Source organism: Anas acuta, chromosome 1 (assembly GCF_963932015.1).
Source record: "Anas acuta chromosome 1, bAnaAcu1.1, whole genome shotgun sequence".
In the NCBI taxonomy this organism is placed as follows: Eukaryota; Metazoa; Chordata; class Aves; order Anseriformes; family Anatidae; genus Anas; species Anas acuta.
Window position 1 is genome coordinate 127,828,386 of NC_088979.1, and position 23,299 is coordinate 127,851,684.

The window sequence follows — 23,299 nt, forward strand, 5'->3', positions numbered from 1 at the left end:
CTTTTCCTGAGATATTTAAGACATTTCAGGGCAATGGCTCACTGATGCTGAACACCAAATGGGTACTATATCCATTATAGTATCACATCTGACAGAAATAAAAGTTGGACAAAGATCAGGATAGCTAGTGCTTTCATTATCATTCAAAGAATAATTTCAGTAGGCATGAGAAGGTATAGGATTTGGCACACAGAAGTGTGATGGCAAAACACTTGCAAGTATCATTTATCACTCTCAGTGTATAAGTTATTCCCTTCTAATGTGAAAGCAACTGAAGTGACAAATCCTGAAAACCTTTCTTCATCCATGGTATATGCAAACCTTAAAACATCACCATAACACAGCATTTAGAAAATATATATATTTTTATTTTTTATTTGTTGTTATTACTGCAGCATTCAGGTCAAGCCATAAGCCAGGTTCCCAATATACTGACCACCTACACTGTGTAGAATAACAGTCCTAGCATGAAAAGGCTAACAGCATAATTAAATAAATTCATGGAAAAAAAACAGATCCACAAAAGCTACAAGTCCTGTCCACGGTCAATAAGAGAAGCTGTAGCAGAAGCTGTTGGAGAATTCCAGAAAAAAATCTCACATCACTGGTGTCAGCTGCAAAACTCACAGTACCTTCAGTAAAATGGGGATTGAAAATATGTTTCTGCTTTATAGCCCTTTGCTCAGATGACTTAAGCCTGGCATTTCATAGATTTTCATATTTCTGGTCCTTGTACTTTTGCACCAAACACATTTTTCCTGTAACTTTTGTTTATGAACTGATATTCTAGTGAAAATATAATTAGGATATAACCGCGTGCAATTCTATTAATCTCTGTCCAAAATTTCACTGATTAAAGTAAGTAATCTTTCACAAGGATACATGCAAAATTTACACTGCATTTTTTTCCCCCACAACATATCCTGCTTCAAAATGCTATATCAATGCTTATTGTCCTTTATTCTGCAATTCTATTGGTGTATTTAATAAGGTTTTGCTTTCAGATTTAAGTTTCTTCTTTAAAATAAAGAGAATTAGTGCACATGGGAAATAGGACACTCCACGTAATATTGCCGGCAGGCCAAGGTAGAGCCACCTGAAATAGAAGATTAGCTTTATTAAATATATGCATTCATGTGAAAATAACAAAATTAATCAGCATACATTCTTTTGTGATAATTACCCAGATGCTTTAAAGCTGGTGCTCTGATCCTCTTGGATCTCACAGAAGATGAAAAAGTATATCACAGGCAGTGAACTGTCTATTTACATCACCCAACTTCAGGAAAATAATTTAACAAGCAAAGTTAGCTGCCTGGTTCCCTTATGGATTGCTGTCTAGGAGAAAGATAGACAGCCCTGAAAAGTGCAGCTTGGACCACCTGAGTAAAACTTCAGGATATTCATATGTTAGCATTCTTCCATAACCAATCTCTACACAGCATTGCAAGGAGTCAGTCTGAGGCTGTTAGTTCAACAAGATTTTTCTTCAAAATTCCTACAGTGCTTCCTGAAGGACTAAAAAAGGGCATGAAACATAGTATTTTGGACCAAATTCCTACTTGGGTAACTATACCCTACCTAAATTTCGCCTATAATTTAATTCAAATACTATTTCAACACTTATCTTTTTAAATATACAGTATAGACAGCCATTAAACAGCTGTTATTTTTCCCACAAGGGCTTTTAATTTATTTATTTTATCAGAATTTAGTGTTTTGAGGTCTGTTCTCATGAAAGTTTGTAAGTGAATGTAATTATGGTGCCAGAACATTTCTGGTCAAAGGACGTTACAGCATCTGTGGTAAAGGTCACACATGGCAAATAAAGCCAATGCCAAAAAAAAGTGTTGTGTCAAATTTCTAATACAGGAACAGTTTGCCTACTAGAAAAAGATGAAGAGCATACAATGGTATCTATAAGCATTTAATAATAAACCAAGGAGGAGAAATTAATATAAAGGAGAAAATATACCTGTATGTGACAATGTCATACATCCTACATGCTCCTTCTCCACCACAAGTCATAGTACCCCACTTCAAGCATGTGGTATCTATCAAAGCTCCAAAATAAATGGGAGATGGAATTCCAGCTAAAAGAGATTTTAATAAAATGTTTTTGTGAATAACATATTTTTTTCCGATTAGCAGATACACTACAGAACCTATATTGTTTCTCACCTACTCTTCTGTCCTGTCCTCTTTCAGCATGAACCATGTTTTTTCTATATTCCTGATGTTCCCTCTTCTTCCTTATCTACCTACCTTGAACAAAAGATTTTATTTCCTGTTGCACGTTTACAATATATACATGTTACAATATGGACTGTGATTCCTAGCAAAACTCAACATTTTCTCCTATGAGTGGCAGTAACTGTTGTTTTCAGTAAATGGAACTAGAGCAAAGATCTATAAGATGACTTTCAAATGAGTGCCAGATGTAGTCAGCCTATTCCCCAAAATAAATAAATGACAAATGAAAGCTATTCTCATTTGCAATGCTGCCTAGATCCACAATAAATAAATAAATAAATATTTTTTCCTGTTCACCAGCATTCCACAAAAGTAGAATTCTGTGCCATGCTCTTATGGGCCCTGGTGTGATCCATACCTAACTCTACATCAGATCTAACTATTCTTCTAAAGCATATTAGAACTTTTCTTACCAAATACTCTCGAAGCTAGTTCATGGATACCCACTCCAAATGACTTTTCTTCAGGTTTTAGAGACCTATATGGTACATTGAACACTGATTAACAGAGGTGACATTAATAAAAAAATATTTACCTTCTCTTTTTTCAACCAAAACCTTCATCACATTAGGCTCAAACCACTCTAATTCGTTATCCTCATTAGATGACATTTACTGAAATTCCTTAACTGGGTCTGTCAAATGACAAAAGGAAAAACTATTGTCCCAGTATCATCTACTTGGGCTGAGGCTAGCACAAAGTGTAAGAAGGTAGTTCTGGCTTAATCAGCACCATGATGATGTGGTCAATAAAGAAATGGATATTACACAGTCCTCAGTATCTCAGTGTGTTTTCTCAGTGGTCCTACATTAATTCAGGATACAGCTGATAGTCAGAAGCAACATCAGTTTATAGAACTGATTTAACATGACACTAAACCTTAACACGGCACAGAAATGATATAAGAGCTTTCTTTTCTTCCCCCCTCTATACACTAACTTACATATTTTTTTAATTCCTGTAAGTATCTGACCTAAGAATAAAAAATCCAGCAGGTTTCCTAACATAAGGAAATTTTACTGTACCTTATTAAGACCATGTACCCAGGCATGGCTGCTAAGGAAAAAATGAAGCTGCAGACTAATTGCAGTATTAAAAAGTAATGAAGCATCTTGTCACAGCTTTCTCCTCTGTCACATTGGCCCAGAATTGCAGAGGCATTTTGATATGAAAACTCTGAGGCTGCTACACAGGTACAATTTTCAAATACCTGCCAAAAAAAGGCATTTTAATCACACAGACTTGTCAAAACTCACACACTGAGCATGAAATTCACACATTTAACACCTAGCTCCCTCTCTTTAGCACCTGAGTGTTACATACATTCAGCACTGCTCTGTGGGGTACCAACCAGCCTGCCAGGACCAGGTCCACCCATCATCTGGTGTGGTATGTAAAGTTAGAAACTGGGAGGGAGCTATGTTCTATAATACCTAGGTATTTGTTTAAATCTATAGGAGAAAAGAGATGATTAAATCCATGCTGTAGAATTTGAGTGAAATGCTTTTGTGCACTCAAGTTTCCGACTTGCAGTATCTTGAAAATAACTTCTCACACTATTTTGAGTATTTGAGATTGTTTCAATTATAAGAAAATGAGGCTTCTTCATTACATTCTTTAATTTAAACTTGACCTAATTTTCATATTCAGTTTGGAATTTCTTATGCCACTCAATGGCTTTTTCCAACTATTTATCACTTACAAATCCAATTAAATGTACATGTATGAATATTTATTGCCCTATATTGATATGGCTATTTCTCACTTCCTATATTTCCTAGCTACCACACAACAGAAAGTATGCTTTACCACACTTTTTCCAGTTCCTCTTGAGGCTTTACACCCAGCAAGACAAGGTGACACATAAGTGATTCCATTCTTTCCACAAACTGGGTCCCAGCTTTTAAGTGTGCAATCACAGTCCCTGTTGCAGCCAGCAAGTACAGTACTTTCTGCATATGAAACTTGTTCTATTCTGAAATACATTTAGAAAATGAGTAAATATTTCAGCAATGAAATAACTCCAGTAGCCCTTGAAAAGTTTAATATCCTGTTCTAGCTCAAAAGTTGATCCAAGATATCCTGGACTCTGACTGCAGCACCATGACTTTCTATCTTTCCGTGTTATGTTATGTTATGTTATGTTATGTTATGTTATGTTATGTTATGTTATGTTATGTTATGTTATGTTATGTTATGTTATGTTATGTTATGTTATGTTATGTTATGTTATGTTATATCGCATCTCATATTATATTATTATATCGTAACATATCAAACATTATATCATATTACATTACACTATATAATGTTATCTATTTACAGGTAGGTATGTATACCCAACAGCATTTTTCTCATCTGTGGTATGTATGTTCTTGATTATCCATAAGTGTTATATATAAGTGCATGTGCATTTTCCAGACACATGCCACCATGATTAATGGCAGGCTCCAAATCAAGAAACTGTAGATAAAATATCTTCTGATAACTTTTTGGAAATCAAATTTCAGTAAACCAGCTTAAATTAAAAAAAAAAAAAAAAAAAAAGGTTTTTGTCCCTCTGTAGTCAGAAATAGCATTCATGGAATCATAGCATCATAGAATCATTAAGGCTGGAAAAGACCTTCCAGGTTATTTGATCCAACCATCACTGTACCACCAATGTCACCCACTAAACCTAAGCACCAGGTCCAACCCTTTCTTGAACACCCCCAGGGACGGTGACGCCACCACCTCAACAGGCAACCCATTCCAATGCCTGACTGCTCTTTCTGAGAAGAAATATCTCCTAATTTCCAACCTAAACCTCCACTGGTGCAACTTGAGGCCATTCCTTCTAGTCCTATCACTAGTTACCTGTGAGAAGAGGCTCACAGGTAACTCCCAGCTCTCCACACCTTCCTTTCAAGTAGTTGCAGAGAGAAATAAGATCTCCCCTGAGCCTCCTCTTCTCCAGACTAAACAACCCCAGTTCCCTCATTCATATATGCCTAATTTGATCAACTTCTTATTTTTTCCTGCTGTATAATTGAGTGTATAATTATATTAGTCAAATAATTAACATGGATGTGGAATTGTATGAGTCTTGGTGTGGGTATCTTTTTCAATACACTGTACTGTTTAAAACAGGAACAACAGAAGGTAGACCTACTGTTTCATGCAATTAAAAAGTCTCGATAACTTAGATAATGAAACTAAAATGTACCCATTTTTATTTTGAAAAACTGTGGAGTTCCTGGCTGATTCTTGACAAGAAAAATTATTCCAGGTTGCACCTCAAAGAACATACCCTTCATAAGAAACTGTTAGGCCAGCAACTGGTGAAGTGTCACAGACAGTCCAATAGGCAGCGAAGTAGAGAAGGTATTCCAGAAAAGATACCCAAAATGCTATGTGCGCAGCCTGATAGATATTTATCTTGAATTTCTTCATGAATAAGCCTCCAAAGAAATACCCAACACATATAACTGGTAAGTTGTAAACACCTATTTAAACAAGTTAAATGTCCATGTTAAAATAAAGAAGATGACCATCAATGCTACTCATAAATGAAGACTGTGTTTGGCAAAGATTCATGCAGTGCCCGTGACTGAATAATAAAACAATCAGCAATGGTGCTCTACTAGTTCACTTGAACATCCAGGACATCTTCTGAGGTCAACAGCAGCTGTGAACTGCTTGGAGAACTGGAGGGTTGGACTTAAATGATTCAATGGAAAATTGCAGTCTACAGTTGCAATCTAGTTCCAGCACACACATTACACACACACACGCACAAACCAGGATTTCAGTAGACTGCCTAGCTAAGAGACAAACACAAGAGGAAGACATGCAAACCTAGAGCCATGCTAGGCATCATGGAAAGAAAGAACAGACATCAAGTTTTGGTATGAGATTACCGAATGTACTTTCACTCTTCTTTGCAGTTTGATACTTTATAAAGCAAAGGGTGACTGAAAGACATTCAGGAGCTACTTTTACAGAATGTTGGTTCTGTCACTATCCTTTACTGTTGGTGGACACAGACAGTGTGAGAGAAGGGGAAGACTATTGAATGTGACAGGATCCTCCAAAAGTACCGTATATTTCAATACAGAAAGCAGCCTGTCTGGGGAAAAAAAAAAAAAAACAAGCCAAACCAAACCAAAAACACAAGCAAGCAAACAAACACACAACAACAACAGGAATGGCAACAAAAAACAACAACAACAAACTGTGCAATGTCAGTGCAACAAAGCAAGGATGTATGATAGTGGCATGCCTTTGGATGCACAGCTTCAAAATACTGGTAACAGGATAATAGTAATATTCATAAGGTCTGGGACATTCTGTGTGGCAGGGTTTAAATAAATTTTGTGGCTACTGTGAAAGACTACCACTGAGTTAAGTAACAGGGGTATGGCTAGATGTATTTTAAGATGATTATTCTATAATGTTTAGATAAATACTAATCTAATTAAGCCACTGCAGTTAAACAAGAGAAAACTGAGAATTTAAGAACTGAAAAAGTGGAGCTATAGGAAGGCTTCTACAGTTCTGGGATATTTGCTTTGTACTCCAACTACTTGTCATTAATATTTGCAAATGTACATTTGTACATGTGCAACACCTTCTTCTCACTCATCAAAAAAGACAAGCTTATAAAGAGACATCAAAAGACAGATATTTGGTCAGTGCTTTCTTTCCATGAAGTTCTGCATATGAAAGAGGATTTTATGGTTTCAGAAAGCACAAGATCAATATCAGAAGAGAGGAGATAATAGAAAGTTTTGAAGATTGCTGGCAATTTTATCTTTTCATCCATTCAACCCATCTGTGTCTTAAGAGTGCTAGCAGTGTTATTTACATGCACATAAAATCTACTCTCTACTTCACATTTTAAAATAAAGATATTATAAATATTGATCACACACACACTCTTGGTGTAAATTAACATAATCTCTTTGAGATGAGCGGTGCAAGTTTGACATCAGCTGAACTTTCTGGGCCAGTTCAAACATGGGAAGGGGATTATTCAATTCTGCACAGAAAATTAGAAAGTCCTTAACAGAAAATGCAGGATTATTTATAATTGTTTTGCAGCGTAGAATCTGTAGAAGCATTTTACCTTAACATGTATATGTGCGCATGTACACATGAACATATGAAAATATAAATACAGGTAGAACAGAATGAAGAAAATGTACCGATTAAAAAGATGGCATCTGATGCAGATTTTCCAAATTGCTGTTCCAAATATTTAGGCATGAAGGATATCATGCCATTGAAGGCGCTGAACTGTAGCACAGTTATACATATAAATAACATATAAACAGGGTTGCGAAACAAAGCCTTGAGGAATGGGATGAAATCTGGAATGAAACAATGTAATGAGTTAGTGTAATGCTTTATTAAATGAATCATCCATAGCTCGGCATCCCTGAAGGGGAAAAGGGAACAAGTGTGGTCCTCAACTGGATCAGGCTAATTCTTGTGCTTTGCCAGACACCACAAGTCAAAGATTACTTCCTTAGTCCAAGCTACCCCAACATGTTCCTTCTACACAGAGATAACCTCACTCAACTCACACACACACACACACCTTCACACCCATGAGGCTGCTGCTTATAAAAATCACAGTAATAATTTGATAGTAAAAGTTTCAGGAAACATTTTAGCTGTTCGGTGACTGAACTTTGCACTTAAAGATTTGCAGCAGCAGCTACTTCCCACCATTCCTACTCCTTTCTACCTCACCCTATGCCACAAAGTATTGATCAAAATCCCTTTCCTGCGCCTGCCAGGCATAGAGAGTACAAAGGGGAAGATGTGCAAACACACCAGACACCTGTGACTACATGCCACAGAGATGGGATCCCTGATTTTGGTTATTACTACTGTTAGCAATGGGAAGGAAATGCCCAAAGAGGGAATTGATTGCAGTTATTCTCACTATACACTCAAGTCTGCACCTTCCAGTCTTCAGTCAAGTAAAATTCTGAGAAGCTAATTTACACAGGTCTTATCTCTGAGTAATGCCTATTTAGTTAGGATCTGAACCATTAGAAAAAGAGCCAACAACAATTACAATTTCTCTTTGTCTATCATTCTCTATTCATTAATGTGATGAGCTACTGTCAAGAAACTGTAGAAAAACATAACCTTCTGTAAAACAATGACCATACTTCATTGAAAGCAGGCACCATTTAGTGCTAATATGTATTTTTCAGAGACAGGGAAGCATATCAATAGAAGAGGATCTGTATGCAAGACTTTCAAATAATGGGTCAAATATCTGAGACTCTATGAATAGGCTGTCTTATTTATATATGCCATGCAATGCACAATCAGAGCTTTCTGAATAAGAGATTAATTTTGATCTATAAATGCCTTTTTTCAGCTTGAAATGACAAGACTTTTTAATTCAGGATATTCAGGGAGAGCGGACATTCATTTCAATGCAGGTAAGGAAATGATGGTTAAAAGAGGCTCTGAAAGGACTCTTGAGTACTAGGGATCCACAGTCTGAGCTAGGAACCTTTCCTCACCAAAGCAGTATTTTATTCGTGGATTCATTTGAGGCTACATGGCAGCAGAGAAATAAGCTGTGCTTATCAAATGAAGCTGCAGTATTAGCCAACATCTAAGTACTCACTTTGTGTATGATGAATTTTCATGACAGCTTTAAACACCATGGAGAGGTAGATAGTACTCAGCACTTACTTTCTGAAAATGAAGATCTTGTCAAGGGGCCCTGGACTGGGCATACAGAATCATGAGAGTACTCTGAAGAAAGTAACCTTTGACACTTTTTACATAATTTATATAATTTATGTTTCAACTAGAGCATACACACACACACACACAAAGATAAAAAAATAGCTTCCTCCAGATATAGCTTCCCAGGTATATAGATCCAAAAAAAAAAAACACCAAACACATAGATATGAATGTTGCAAATAGCAACATGAATAAATGTAAGTCAAACAGATCCTTGTTCAATGGTCATTAAAAGTTTATGAGTTACTTAAGCATCTGACTATCCCCTTTGGGTCTTTAAGTTGGACTCAAGAAGTGCACAAGATGTGCTGTTTTTCTGCTTTTCTGCACAGTGAATGTGAGGTATAAGCAACCCGTCCAAAGGTCACTGAAGTAAAGTATTCTTAACCAGATTTCAGTACATTAATCTTCTGTAAGGAAGAAAAGTTTCAGATCTACATACACCTGAAATGCAGGGGGGAGAAAGGGATGAATTCAGATCCTGAATCTATAAAATTAGCTTTCTGCCTGTGTGAAAAGCCATTCTAAATCCTTGCCCAAATTCTTTGTACTACAGAGAGTAGAAAACTAGAGTTGCATTTCATGCCTTGGACCCACTTGTATTACAAAAAAATGCACCTTAAGGACAAAACTAAGAAGGAAACAAAATATGATATAACTTGCCTTTAGCAATTTCATACATGGTTTCTTTGGCTTCCTTTTTTTCATTTTCTTGCAATAGTACTATCCTCTTTTTACACGTCTCCTCAGGTTCATTGATTTCTCCTTCCTTCACAAGTGACTTGGGCAAAAACCAAAAAGGTACTCCTGCAAGAAGATTCAGTGCTGCACAAATCAAAATTCCCAGCCACCATGCTCCAACCCAGCGGGTATCAGTAGCTGTTATAGCTACATCCCCTAAAATAACAAACAAAAAAATGGGATCTCATATTAGTTCAGAAACATTTTTTGCTGTCATTGTGTGTTTTCCTAGTCATCTCTGACATGTGATTTATTAAAAGGATTTTAAAGTTTCTTAAAATAAATCTGATAAAAGAGAACAAATATTCTCCAGGCTTCTTTTCTAATACTGCTATTTTTTCTGGCAATTTTTAGTGTTCTGCATTAAATTAAGTCTAATCCTTTCCTATGTTAAGCCAGATGATAGAATCATTCATCAAATAATTTATATGCAGATTCATTTATGCATGTGTGAACTCAGGCCTTTTATTGGGTTAAATATTATATACAGATTTTCCATTCTAAAAGAAAAAAAAAAAGCAAACAAAAATGAATATTCTTAGTAGCAAAGAAACACATTTTAGTGCTGGTTAATACACAATTATGCCTAACAATTTACATTAAAAAAAATTATATATCCTGTACCTGGATCTACTGATCCCACATCAACAAACAGTTTTGCACAGAATGATGCCAACAAGAAACCAACAAAGGGGCCAATTATTGTTGCTGTATGTAGACAACCTAGAATATGAAAAGGAGAAAATACACAAAATCAGAACCCAGACATAATTATTTTCTTGAAATTGTTATAGAAGATCAGGATAGCTTTACTGAACAGGCATTTATGGCTAAAAATGGCCTCATTTCAACAAATTCACCTCAACAAATATTTAAATTACAAGTTCTACACTATCATTATTTCAATTACGCAGTAGCTCCTTTCTTCTCTCTTCTTCACCTTTGTTAATTTCCATGTTAGTTTTTAATTTTCATGTTAGTTTGGTTAGCATGATAGGATAGACTTACCCTGGTAGAAAGGTGAATTCTCTGTTTTGGCAAAATCTTCCAAATACGAAATGCCTAAAGGCATGATGGGAGTTTCACCCATCCCTCGTACTATGTTTCCAACCATCACAAATATCCACAGCAAGGACCCAGACTCCTTTACACACTCTGCAAATCGAGTAAGAAGCTAGAATTAATGTTTTAATTCTAACTACTAATGATGTTCTAGAGATGAAGACAAAGAATTGACTAACAGCTTAAACTTTTATGAGTATATCTGTTCTGCAAAATATGGAAATAAATTGTTGCAAAGGCTCCATAACTGAAAGAAGCTGTTGCACTTGCTGGAGCAGAATTTAAATCCCTTTCCTCTCCATTCTACACCTTCTCCTACCACCTGAAAGCCTAATCACTGCATAAGCTATGTCCTTTCCTGTGCTCATTTCCCTCATCAAAACTGCTGTTGTCAGGGGAGATAAAACAGCCAAACAATCAAAATGAAGATCCACAGCAATGTATCTGACCAGCCTGCTGAATCTGTCTAGGGATCTAGCTCTCATTCTTCATGTTTGTCCTCCTTCATAACTTAGTAGTGTGTTGCACCACAGTCGTTTTTGTCCCTCATCAGGAGCTAAGAGATCTTGGTTGTTTTCTTTCTCTCCCTGAACTTGGGTTTCTTCATCCCATACAGTTTTCTTAAGATTCCACTGTCCTCCATGTTCCACGTTGTCACACTGACACTTGTCAGTGCCAATTTGCTAATAAAGAAAAACAGATTTTATTAACAGTAACTGATGACTTTCTAAATGAAAGCATCTCTGATTAGAGACCAAATCTGTACTGATATCAGATTGCTGTCAGCAAACATGAGTGAAGCAATCCACATGCAAGTGTGGTCAAATTCAAAGCAGTTTTTGCATTGTAAAGGAGAAGGGCTTGTATATATGAACATCACAGTTTTGCTTGTCCACAGAGTAACAGGGAAACTATTAAGTCAACCAAGCATAGCCATAGACATGAGAACCTATGAGTTCTAGGTGCTACATAAGCAGTAAATGATTGTATAATTTAGAAAAAATGCTTTACTTATCTATACTTTTTGTGTATTTATAAAATGAAGAAAACTTTATATTTCATATATTTTATATATTTTATATTTTCATATTTTCATTTGAAATCTTCAAATGAAAAATTAATACCAAGTGCTATTAGGCATACCCTTTTCTTAACTTTTCCTTGCGAAGATGGAAGAATTTATGCCTAAAGTAACATGCAGTCTTGGAACGCTATTGGGCCACATCCAAGTGGAGACAGAAAGCAACGGTACAGTATCACTATGCTTTGATGTCACTGGGTACATACAATATTACAGCAGTGTGATTCTGCTTCAGCACACATTAATGGAACACAAAATATAACAGTGAACTGTGAGATTCATTTCACCTAACTTTTGCTATCTACCAACCACTTAAGCCTCCAACAGTCAGTAGGTTCATTCAGGAGGTAATCTGACCCAATTTATAATAGAGAGCATGAATGTCCTTACAGCAAGGGACACTGTCTGCAAGGACTCTGTACTCTCCTTTGATGAGTTATCAAGGGAGTCTAGAAAGACAGTTCAGACTAAAGGCTTCCTTTTGAGGAAGATTAATCCCATCCCCAATGTAAGGATTTTGCACATGATTATTTAATTGTTGTCTCTGACTCTTCTGACTTCAGAGTAGTTACTTTTATAATATATTATATTATTTCATATACTACTGCTAGTGCACAGGCATGTTTCAATATCCCAGATAAGTTTCAGTATAGTTTATGATATATTCTGTTTTCTTTAAAGAGCCATGGGAGTTACTTTTTTTTTTTCTTTTGCTTTGTCTCTGTTTCTAATTCTTTTATTTCTCATGTGGTGCATCAAAATATATACATATGGAAAGAGAGAAAGAATCATAGAATCATAGCATATCCTGAGTTGGAAGGACCCACAAGGATCATCAAGTCCAACTCCTGGGTCCACAAAGGACCACACAAAAATCAGACCCTATGTCTAAGAGTGTTGTCCAAACACTTCCTGAACTCTGGCAGGCTTGGTGCCGTGACCACTGCCCTGGGGAGCCTATCCCAGTCCCTGACCATATTCTCAGTGAAGAACCTTTTCCTAACATCCAGGCTGAACCTCCCTGATGCAGCTTCATGCCATTCCCTCAGGTCCTATCTCTTATCACCAGAGAGAAGAGATCAGCACCTTCCCCCTCCTCCTCATGAGGAAGCTGTAAGTTATGATGAGGTCTCCCCTCAGTCTCCTCTTCGCTAGGCTGAACAAACCAAGTGGCGTTAGCTGCTCCTCACACCTTTCCCCCTAGTCCCTTCACCATCTTTGTAACCCTCCTCTGGAGATCTTTTAATAGTTTTACATCCTTTTTTTACTGTGGTGCCTAAAACTGCACACAGTACTTGAGGTGATGATGCACCGGCACAGAATAGAGTTGAACAATCACTTCCCTTGACTGGCCGGTAATGCTGTGCTTGATGCAACCCAGGATATGTGAATTTTCTGATCTCTAGTTTTTATGCCTGTAAATGTACCAATCAAAAGTATAACCCTGGAAAAAAAATGCTAATAAAAAATTCTATTTACTTAAACACTATAAAAACTGAGGAAAAAGTAATAGTAGACATGGGAAGAATCATACCTGTTGATGGTTCCTCTGTAGGTAAAGAGAATGAGCTTTGATTAACAAAGCACAGAGGCATGACTGAAGAATTCTCCAGTGGTGAAATGCTGCTTTCAATATGATACCTGTTTGAATCAAAGTAAAAAATGTACAGATTAAGAGCAAATATATCAGAACAACCTTATAAATCCGTTCTTCAGTAATGAAGCTACCTCAAAGAATGTGTGCAGCTATAGCAAGAAGGATATTCACTTCGAAAGTTAGCTCAGTATTTGTAACAAACCAAAGTAGGAACAAAAGAATTGTAGCAAGGGACTGACACAGTGTTGAGATAGGAATGTGGTATCTACCATAATTGTGATGCTTCAGGAAATGATGAAATACCCCAGTGAAGCCCCTCATATCATCTTCTCTCATATTCTTCTTACATTCTAATCCAATTTAGACCCTAAGCAGAGGGTACCACCAAGACTGTCAGCGCCAGAGTCATACCACATTGGACATAGCAATATTAGAGGATTTTTTCATCAAAATAAATAAATAAATAAATAATCCTCACTGATTAGAATACAGACAAGCCTGAATTATTATTTTGTTAAACCAAGCAAAAATAGTGAAAAAGTGGTTAAAGAATCACTATGGTTTGTAAAGGCTTTGCCAATACAGCAATCAGATATGATCTGTCATCCAAGCTCCAGACCAAAGAGACTGAAAAATTCGTCTTAAAAATCATCTTGTATTGCCCCTACAGTGGATAAGACGTAGTAGCATAACTTGCTACTACGAGAGTAGTAGCAAGTTATGTAGTAGCATAACTTGCTACTACAAGAGGTAGCACAAGAAGAAAGGCAAGGTACAGCAAGGCAAGACAAGGCAAGGTGCCCTGCACAGGAGTGATTGTCCTTGGGAATGATTACTGAGTTTTGAAGTCATCTCATAAGCAAACAAAACAAGCTGCTGTACATCTGTCTTACCATACTCATGTTCAGCAATATTTTTTTTTTATTAAGCAATCCTATTCCAGTGGGAGGCAATGGAATTAAGGCATATAAGGATCACAGAAGCTGCTGTGAGCTAACCAAATGTAGTAGCTAATAGGTAGCTAAGCTCCACCATGCTACTCTCTCACTCCGCCTCCTCAAAAGCACAGGGAGAGAAAATATGATGATAAAATAACTCATGGGTTGAGATTAGGACTGGTAGATAAATCACCAATTACATCTTAAGCAAAACAGCATAGGAAGATTAATATAATTTATTGCCTATCACTAGCAGACTAAAGCAGTGAGAACTAAAAGCAAAGTAAAACACCTTCCTCCCCATCCATCCTTTTTCACTTCCTCCCCTGACTAGCACAGGTGAACATGGAGTGAAGGCTGCAGTCCCTGACACTTTGTCTCCGCCACTCCTTCACGGTCCATCTCTGCCCCTGCTCCCCACGGGGTCCCTCCCACGGGATGCCATCCTTCCTGAACTAAGCCTGCAGGGGCTGCCCACAGGCAGCAACTCTTCAAGGACTGCTCCCACATGGCTCTGTACCACCCATCCCCCTGGAGCAAACTGCTCCAGCACAGGTCCCCCATGGGTGGCAGCTCCCCCAGATCCCCTGCTCCTGCGTGGGTTCCTCTCCACGGTCTGCAGCTCTGGCCCAGGGCCTGCTCCTGCGGGGGTTCTCCACGGGCTGCAGTGTGGAGATCTGCTCCATGTGGGACCCGTGGGCTGCAGGGGGACTGCTTGCTCCACCACGGGCCTCTCCACAGGCCACAGGGAACTTCTGCTCCATGCCTGGAGCACCTCCTGCCCTCCTGCTGCACTGACCTTGGGGGCTCCAGGGCTGGTTCTCTACATTTTCTCAATCTTCTCTCCTAGTTGCTGTTGTGCAGCCTCTCTACTACCAGAACCTTGCCACATAGACCCAATACACCAAAACACTCACCTTCCAATTAGGAAATGAGGAAGTGATATCAGAAGACATCCAAATGACAGCACTGTGCAGCCCAAAGCAATTATTTTGGGTCTGTGAAGCCTTCCTCCAAAGTAACTCACAAAGGCTATCAGCAGCAAGTTACCTGCAAAAAGAACCTGAATCATATTTACAAACCAAGGCAACATTTTACATTTTAAAATCCAATGCAATTTTTTTTTGTATTTTGTTAGCTCAGCATCTGCTACTTCTCTTCTCTTGTAAAAACTGTAACTGGCTAAGCAATGCAGTAATTCCTCTCTAATTGTGGTTTTCTTCTGGAAGAGTTACACCACATGGGAAATACATAAGAATAGAAGGCAGTATGAAAAAGCAATTGTGGTGGAAGAGGAAATTTTTGACTGCACCTATGTAGAGAAGAAATTTCTCACTACTTTACATAAAGACAAGACCCAGAGCTACAGAATAGTAGTTGCTTTGGGAAGTTATTCTCCTAGGATACTCTATTTCGCAATGTGTGGAAAATATTGATAAACATGAGATGAATACCAAGAAAAGAGTTGAATTTATTAAATTTATTAAATTAATATTAATTTCAGTAATAGTTAAAGAGGAATAAAATTAATAGATTTCATACCTAGTCCTATTTAAAAATACAAATGAGCTAAAAATCTCCTCCACTTTCACTTCAGAATCAGTTGATTTGCTATACTCTTCATTACTGCTATGCAGCTAAGAGAAGACTCAAGCCTCATGTTAGGAATCAGGTCCCACAACAGTAACAATTTACTAATTGTACAACTACTCATTTTGTGATTTTTTTAATCAAAAGAACAAAACCATGTCTATGACTGGTGAGCATAATGCTCTGAAAGAAGATAGAATATTTTTTTTGTGTGTGTGTGTGCGTATAATTGCTAGAGACTTCATTGAACCAGTAACTTAAATGACACAAACACATACACTCATACAGTTCCCATAATTAACCTCTCTCTGGCACATGCATAGATTTTTAAGCATTTAAAATATTAATATCATTATTTACAGTTACTTTTACATCTTCGGAGAAAAGAATGCCAAAATTTTCTATAGAAAAGTGAGTATGAAAGGATACTTTATTTAAAATGTTACCTTTTTACATACCATATCATTAATCTTGGCCATTTAATGTTTCTTAAGGTCTCCTTCTTATCAAAAGCAATAATATATTCTGGGTATACAGTCTTTTTTGATTCTATGATTTTTTCATACCTTATAGCTGTCTCATCAGACTGCTTTGCAGGCAGCAGCGTGGTGTCATGAGTAGTTTCTTCTACTTATACATACAGATATAGAAGACCAGGGAAGAGGATGAAAAGAGCCTTAGCTTTCCTACACACATCCTCTGAGGATCTCTACTTACATGGATCTGACATTATGAAGTCTTTTGTTTGGCTTTTGTGGCAACAGCAAGACATTACCTGTCTTTTGGCTGTAAAGCTTACTGACAGGAGGGGCACTAACAATAGAACTGGAAACTTTCTTTACAGTTGTACAGGTATGAAAACTTAAAATACTCCTGAGTTTGAGTAAGGAGACAATCCACTCCAACCAACTTTGAGGCCGCTGATTAAAATAACTGTAAAAGTGCTAATATGACCTTATATTCCAACCGAGTTTATAAAATCATTCTATTTTTTTAGTTGATTAAAAAGCTTATAATACATTTCTGTTTTGTTAGTTGTTCTGTTATTATTGTGAAGGTGCAAAAATTAGCTGAACCAGCCTTTAATCCCAACCATCCTCAATTAAGCTGTTAGTTTCCAAGACACTAAATATATAAGTACGAGCAGAGACAGTAGAACAAAGTTGGTCATTTTGCTGTCACAAACAACAATTGGCAGATTAATACAGACAGTAGAGTCACTAATTAATAATAATAGAGCTCAGCCAACATTTTATAATTTCAAGGAATAACAAGTAATAAAATGATTGATTACCAATTTCAAAGCTTCCATTAATGATCCCCACTAAAGAAGCTGGAATATTAAATTGTTTCTCTATCTGTGTGTACATGCTGTTCATGTAAGCACCAGACATTGTTTTACCAACAAATGCAAGTGATAGTGCCAGCAGAAATACCTAGGAAGGAAAGAGAAGAATACGTGAAGAATTCAAAATTATATATTTAGGAATTTACAACATTGTTTACCCACCGAAAGTGTGATTCTGGGTTAAACAATTTAATAGTCTCGATACTCAGACATGTGAATAGAATTTAAATATAAATGTCCAAATCCCATCAACTATCTTTGTGCACAGACTTATGGCTTCACTAAACTAAAAAAAAATGAGGAAAGATTTTGTTCTTCACCTGCTCCCAGTCACCAACATTGTCTTCAGAAACCTTAAATCCCACTTCCCCGGTCAAGACAGGTACAGCAGAACCTTTCCCACCCTGTGCCTGCTGCAAGGTTGCCATCTGCAGGACTGCACAACATCTGCAGTCAGAAGGAAAAAGCCCAGTGTGCTGGGTGCAAGGATCTTCACACTCTGCTCATCTGAATGACAGAATTCTTGCAGGATTAAGACCGTTTCCTTTGATAGAATTACTTGATTGAGTAGCTGCTATCCTTTCTCAGTAGAGGTCATGAGACCATTTCAAACATAAATAGTAAATAATGCGTTCTCTTTTTTACAATTACCTAGTAGTAATTGACAGTGGGGAAAAAAGAGTATCTGCAGTAGTATTCAAGTACTTTTAATTTAAGGGTTATTCATAAGCATTATTTATGAAATAAATTCAATAGTATTTTAAATGCATCTACTGCAAATTCTAAAAAGCATCAGTAATGTATTTGAGCTTTGTCTTCCTATTAAAACAAGCTATTTTATAGCTTTTAATAGAGCTTCTTGACTTCTAAAATAGTGTGGGATATATTAACAGCCAATTTTTACTTCCATGTCACAACTGGCTCATTTCACAGGTTTATAAAGGAATAGGGGGATTACAGAAAGTAAAGCCTAGAGGCATTACAGAAGTTCAGAGGTGGAGATTCAAAGCAGCAGTCAAGCATACCTCCGACACATCAGACAACATAAAGGTCAGGGACATAAAAAGCAATATTTGTTTGGTTACAAATTTTCTTGACCTCAATTGTTAAATCATTACAGATAAAGAAAGAAGCAGACTGTTCATTCTTTTAGTCTATATTTTGACTCCTACTGAATGGCTGTAAGTGTAAACAATTGCAATTGCATTCATAAAAAATTGCTAAAATATTTCTGTACCTTAAGCCTGGAAATACCGCAGAATTTGTCCTCTGCATGTGGTTTCTCATCTTCTCTCATGTTGGCTTGTTGAAGTGATCCCAATATCTGAATCTGCCTAATGATCCCTTTACAGTGTTGGAAAAGACAAAAGAAAAAGAGAAAAAAATTCTCATGTTTGTAAAAAAAAAATCCAAATCCTTCGAAGATACTTGATATTTGAGCATCTTCCTTAAATAATTACAAAATGGACTCTAACAAAACTGGATTCCAGCAAAACCTACAAGCCCATGTACATTTTTTTTCTTTACATTTTGAGAAAATTTGACATAAAAATGTAAAGGATGTAACAGCTAGTTTTTTCTCATCTGTTGAGCCACCCCTTCTTCCACTGGCATCAATGTAACCATAAATTTTAATAGAAATCACTTTGAAGCCTAGTTTCTTGGCATTAAAATTAGAAGTAGAAAAAAATAAAACCAAAACCACCAGACCAGTTTACGTTCTGAACAAAACAAACCAGACTCCATTCAGCTTTCCCTCCCAACATATGCAAAAAAAAATCCTTCTTTGTCTGAATACTTCTAGTTGTCTCCATCTCAGCTGGGTGGTTAGAGATTCTGGTACTGCTAAGCCACTTGCTTTCTCACATATTTTATATATTTCCCCAAAAAATATTTAAAGAAGAAGACACATATTCTAGGGATTTAGAATACACTGACCTGTAAAAGCCCCTACACATCTGTGGCTTACCATGCAGAAGAGTTAAACAGAGAAAAAGAACATCAGTTTAAGAACTCTAAGAACTACCATAAAGGCTTCATTAAATCCAGTTATTCAACACAGTTCCCTGCTGCCTGATGCAGTAAGCCTAAGAAAACCAGGGCAATTCAGAGCCCTACCTTACAGCCAGGATGGATACAGGTACATTTCCCCCTTTCATCACTCTTTTCAAAGTGCCATCTTGTGGCACTTGCTCTTCTCAGTGTTTTCCACCTCATGGAGCCATGGCCGAGAAGCAAACTATCCTTGACAAGTCTGCCAAAAAGACTGAATTGCCCTTTCACATTCTTCAGCCCAACACCCTCACAGTCAGTCTCTTCACACACTGATTTCTACAACAATGTTAATCCTCTCAAATGCATTTCTTCATTAACTTGATTCCTGGCAAAATCATGGGCATTAACTCTTTCTTTAGCCACCCCCACATTTTCAACCTCTAAAAGAGGAATGCGTTATCATAACATTCCTGAAAATACTAAATTTAAAATTAAATTTAAAATTAGTTGGTGAGCAGCTTGGACAAATGTCTCTGATCTATAAATAGATTGCATTTCTGCTTTGTTTAAGGATGTGTAGTCATGTTGTGTTCAACCATCAGTATTAAAATGCACGTACATGATTTTGCATTTTCTCTGCAATTTGGCATAAGAGTTTATATCCCAAGGAGTATTTTATACCTTAGATTAATACTAATATGCATTATAAAGATTGTAGTCCATCTGGCATGCCAAAAGGCCAAAAGGTGAGTAACAGAACAAAGAATGCAATCCCCTATATTTGTCCTCTTCTGCTTCTTGGAGTTAGCAATACAGTTCTGTCCCTTACTGTACGAGAACCTGCATTTCTCTAATTCATACAAGGAACATCATCTGGCTACACAGGCTTTGATTCTGGTGCTAAAGTTACTTCTTCTGAGTTACTCCCTTTCCTTGGGCATCAGAAACCTCACACTACTCCTCATATGATTACAGATCATGATATATGATTTATGATATATGATTGATATGATATGATTTATTATATATGATTGATATGATCAATTTATGCTTTATGATCTATTATGATCATGATTTATGATATATGATTTACAGAATGGAAAAATTTGCTTTTACTATTATCTCCCTTCAAAGCATAAATTATAGCAGTATATATATATATATATATATATATAATATATATTAATTATTAATTTTAATTATATTAATTAATTATAATTAATTAATATATATATGAAATATATATATATTTCAATCCATTTTTGACTGAGAATATGATTAAGACTGTGAATTGAACAGCAAAACAAACAGAATGACGAATTCCAGCTATGTTCCTGAGGTTGCTTTCCCCAGCCTCAAAATATTTTTGTGGTAACACTTGGTCAAACAGAACTGATGAATCATAGAATCATTAGGGTCTTCAAGATCATCTGCTCCAACCATCACCTTACTACCAATGTCACCCACTCTTCTATGTCACTTACTACCAATGTCATATGTCCCAAAGCACCAGGTCCAACCTTTCCTTGAACATCCCCAGGGACAGAGACTCCACCACCTCCCTGGGCAACCTGTTCCCATGCCTGACTGCTCTTTCTGAGAAGAAATGTCTTCTGATTTCCAACTTGAACCTCCCCTGGTCACAACTTGAGGTCACTCCCTCTAGTCCTATCACTAGTTATCTGCGAGAAGAGGCAGACCCCTGGCTCCCCACAACTTCCTTTCAGGCAGTTGTAGAGAGCAATAAGGAAACACAGACTTATAGCCTAGATTATCAAAGAGATGTAGGTGTGTAAATCATCCAGTTCAAGTGTGTTTACACCATACTTTGAAACCATTTTAAAGCTCAGACTACCATTTCTGTCACTAAAGATGAACTAATAGTGTTCTCCCTCCCTTCTCCCATCTACCTGCTCTCTTCTGTGCATTCCTGATGCTTATTTTTCTTCTGGACTCTTCTGTAAACCTCTAACTCATTGAATAGACAAAAATTTAAAACGGCAAAAAAATGCTTTCCGTATAGTGAACGTATTTGTCTCACTAAGCAGCTAAACATGTGTCAGACCTACATAAGGAAAAGAGGAGGAAGAAAGTGGAACCAAGAACATGAGAAGAGAGGAAAAAGTGGAGATGAAAGCAGAGTAGGAAAGGATGAAGAGTGCCCATTTGAACACCAGTGATATAGAATCATAGAATCATAGAATGGCTTGAGTTGGAAGGGACCTCAAAGATCACTCAGTTCCAAACCACCTGCCACAGGCAGGGACACATCCCACTAGATCAGGTTGCTCAGGGCCTCATCAGGTGCTATGTTATGTCACCTTGGGTGATATGTCACCTCAAATATTTCTGGGGCAATGGTCTCAAGCCCTAACCTAAGATACTCAGGCCAGCCCTGAACACAGAATCTTGCCTCCCAGAATCAGCACAGTTGTAAGGAAATTATGTCCTTTGTTGAACATCCCTCTTTAGCCAACAGCAAGATGAGATGCAGTTTATGCGACAAGGATATTCACAATGTGACTAAGCTTTGTAACAAACCACTTGGGAAATTTGTGCAGGCCAGGTGAGATTGTATTTATCCCAACATTTGCTCTTGGGTTCTGATTCACCTGCCAGCTATAATGTAAACACCTACGCTTGAATACTACTTATAAACCTGCAATATCCACTGAAATTTCAAGGAAGAGGTTAATAAAATCCCTCCTACAATCCCTCTTTACAAGATCTTACTCTTTCCACTTCTGCTCTGAGTTTGGAATGCATTTATGGCAGGCAAAAGAGTTAGTTCACAGAAACACCACAATTTACACAGTGCATAAAGAGTGAAAGAGCATCATGTGGACAGTTTAGGTACAAGCTACAGTTATGAACTAGATGCATAAAGGACTCGCAATTTAGGCTAAAAAAAAAAAAAAAAAAAAAAAAAAAAAAGGAGGGGGGAAGGGGAAAGAACACATATATCCTGTATGGATCAGAGCAGACATATTCTGTGTGGCTGGTAACAGCAAACAGGCTACACCTGAGAGATGGGTGTTTGGACGTCTTTGTCCTACACATATCTATAAATAAATTAAAGGTTTAAACCACTTATTAATATTAATTAATAAAAATCACATTAATTAACAATTAATAAACAAAAAGTAGAACAAAAGATATACAAATATCTGGATTTAAAATTCTAGGAAGCAATATTCTGCAAATTGCCTTCCCTAAGTCCCAAGGGAACATCTTATTTCCAGTTTAAAATGCATCTTCCATTTGGCTCAGTTTACATATGAGTAAACAGCTAAGTCCATGTTTTGTTTACAAAAAGGATTAAAAGTCACAAGGTAACTAATTATTAGCAAATATAGTGTCTGTCAGAACTTTTAACTAACTTATCTTTCTAGTTGCAAAAAGTACTTTAAAATCACGTTTTACTAAACACAGTTCAAACTGTTCCTCAAATGCAAATATACTAATGTTGGATTGCAACAAAGGAAAAGATTCTCAGGGTAAAACAATTATATACTTACAGTTTTGAAAAGGTTTTCAGAAGAAATGACTGATATCATACACTTAAACTTTGACCTTTATTCTAAATTGTTAAAAATTAACCCAAGTATACTTAATTGCAGATTTTTTGCTTTTGCCAGTTCCAGATGCACATGTTAGTGAACTCATTCAGATATGAAAAACAGGCTTAAAAAGTGTACAGAATTGTGTATATTTACAGGTTTGGGCAGTGTCCAAGCAAAGGGTGACACAAAGTCAGACTGAAAAACAGGAACAAGTCTGTGTTTCTCACATCTTGAGAGGATGTTTAAGCCCTGAGTTGCTAGATGGAATGCAGCACAAGCATAATCATTGGCTTCTTTTGGCTGTCTTGGAACTATTTGGAAGAAAGTATAGCCCTTTCCAGTCTTTATAAAGTACTTGCCTCTGAAGCACAG

At 36.9% G+C, this 23,299-nt stretch overlaps 1 protein-coding gene across 4 annotated transcripts; it reads right to left on the bottom strand.

Moving 5' to 3' along the window:
* Window positions 1-346: 346 nt before the first annotated feature.
* SLCO1A2 (solute carrier organic anion transporter family member 1A2) lies at window positions 347-22,947 on the bottom strand. 4 transcript variants are annotated; one of them, XM_068654778.1, is made up of 15 exons: window positions 22,883-22,947; window positions 18,607-18,713; window positions 17,316-17,457; window positions 15,349-15,481; window positions 13,431-13,537; window positions 10,762-10,908; window positions 10,378-10,476; window positions 9,676-9,819; window positions 7,440-7,604; window positions 5,543-5,738; window positions 4,063-4,228; window positions 3,279-3,463; window positions 2,667-2,731; window positions 1,976-2,093; window positions 347-1,096 (listed from the first exon to the last, which is right to left on the bottom strand). In XM_068654778.1, the coding sequence occupies exons 2-15, from the start codon at window positions 18,664-18,666 to the stop codon at window positions 949-951; spliced, it is 1,875 nt and encodes a 624-aa protein (XP_068510879.1). In that variant the 5' UTR covers window positions 18,667-18,713; window positions 22,883-22,947; the 3' UTR covers window positions 347-948. The 4 variants fall into 4 exon arrangements, with proteins under 4 accessions (XP_068510879.1, XP_068510862.1, XP_068510869.1 ...); XM_068654761.1 differs by having other exon boundaries at window positions 9,676-9,909; XM_068654768.1 differs by lacking the exon at window positions 22,883-22,947 and adding an exon at window positions 19,488-19,651 and having other exon boundaries at window positions 9,676-9,909.
* Between the last annotated feature and the right edge of the window lie 352 nt (window positions 22,948-23,299).

Coding starts and splice junctions, on each gene's coding strand:
- SLCO1A2 (XM_068654761.1), bottom strand. CDS start 18,666: ATGAGAGAAGATGAGAAACCACATGCAGAGGACAAATTCTGCGGTATT. Junction 2,732..3,278: donor GGGTACATGGTCTTAATAAG/GTACAGTAAAAT, acceptor TGTACCATATAG/GTCTCTAAAACCTGAAGAAA. Junction 2,094..2,666: donor ACTAGCTTCGAGAGTATTTG/GTAAGAAAAGTT, acceptor AATCTCTTTTAG/CTGGAATTCCATCTCCCATT.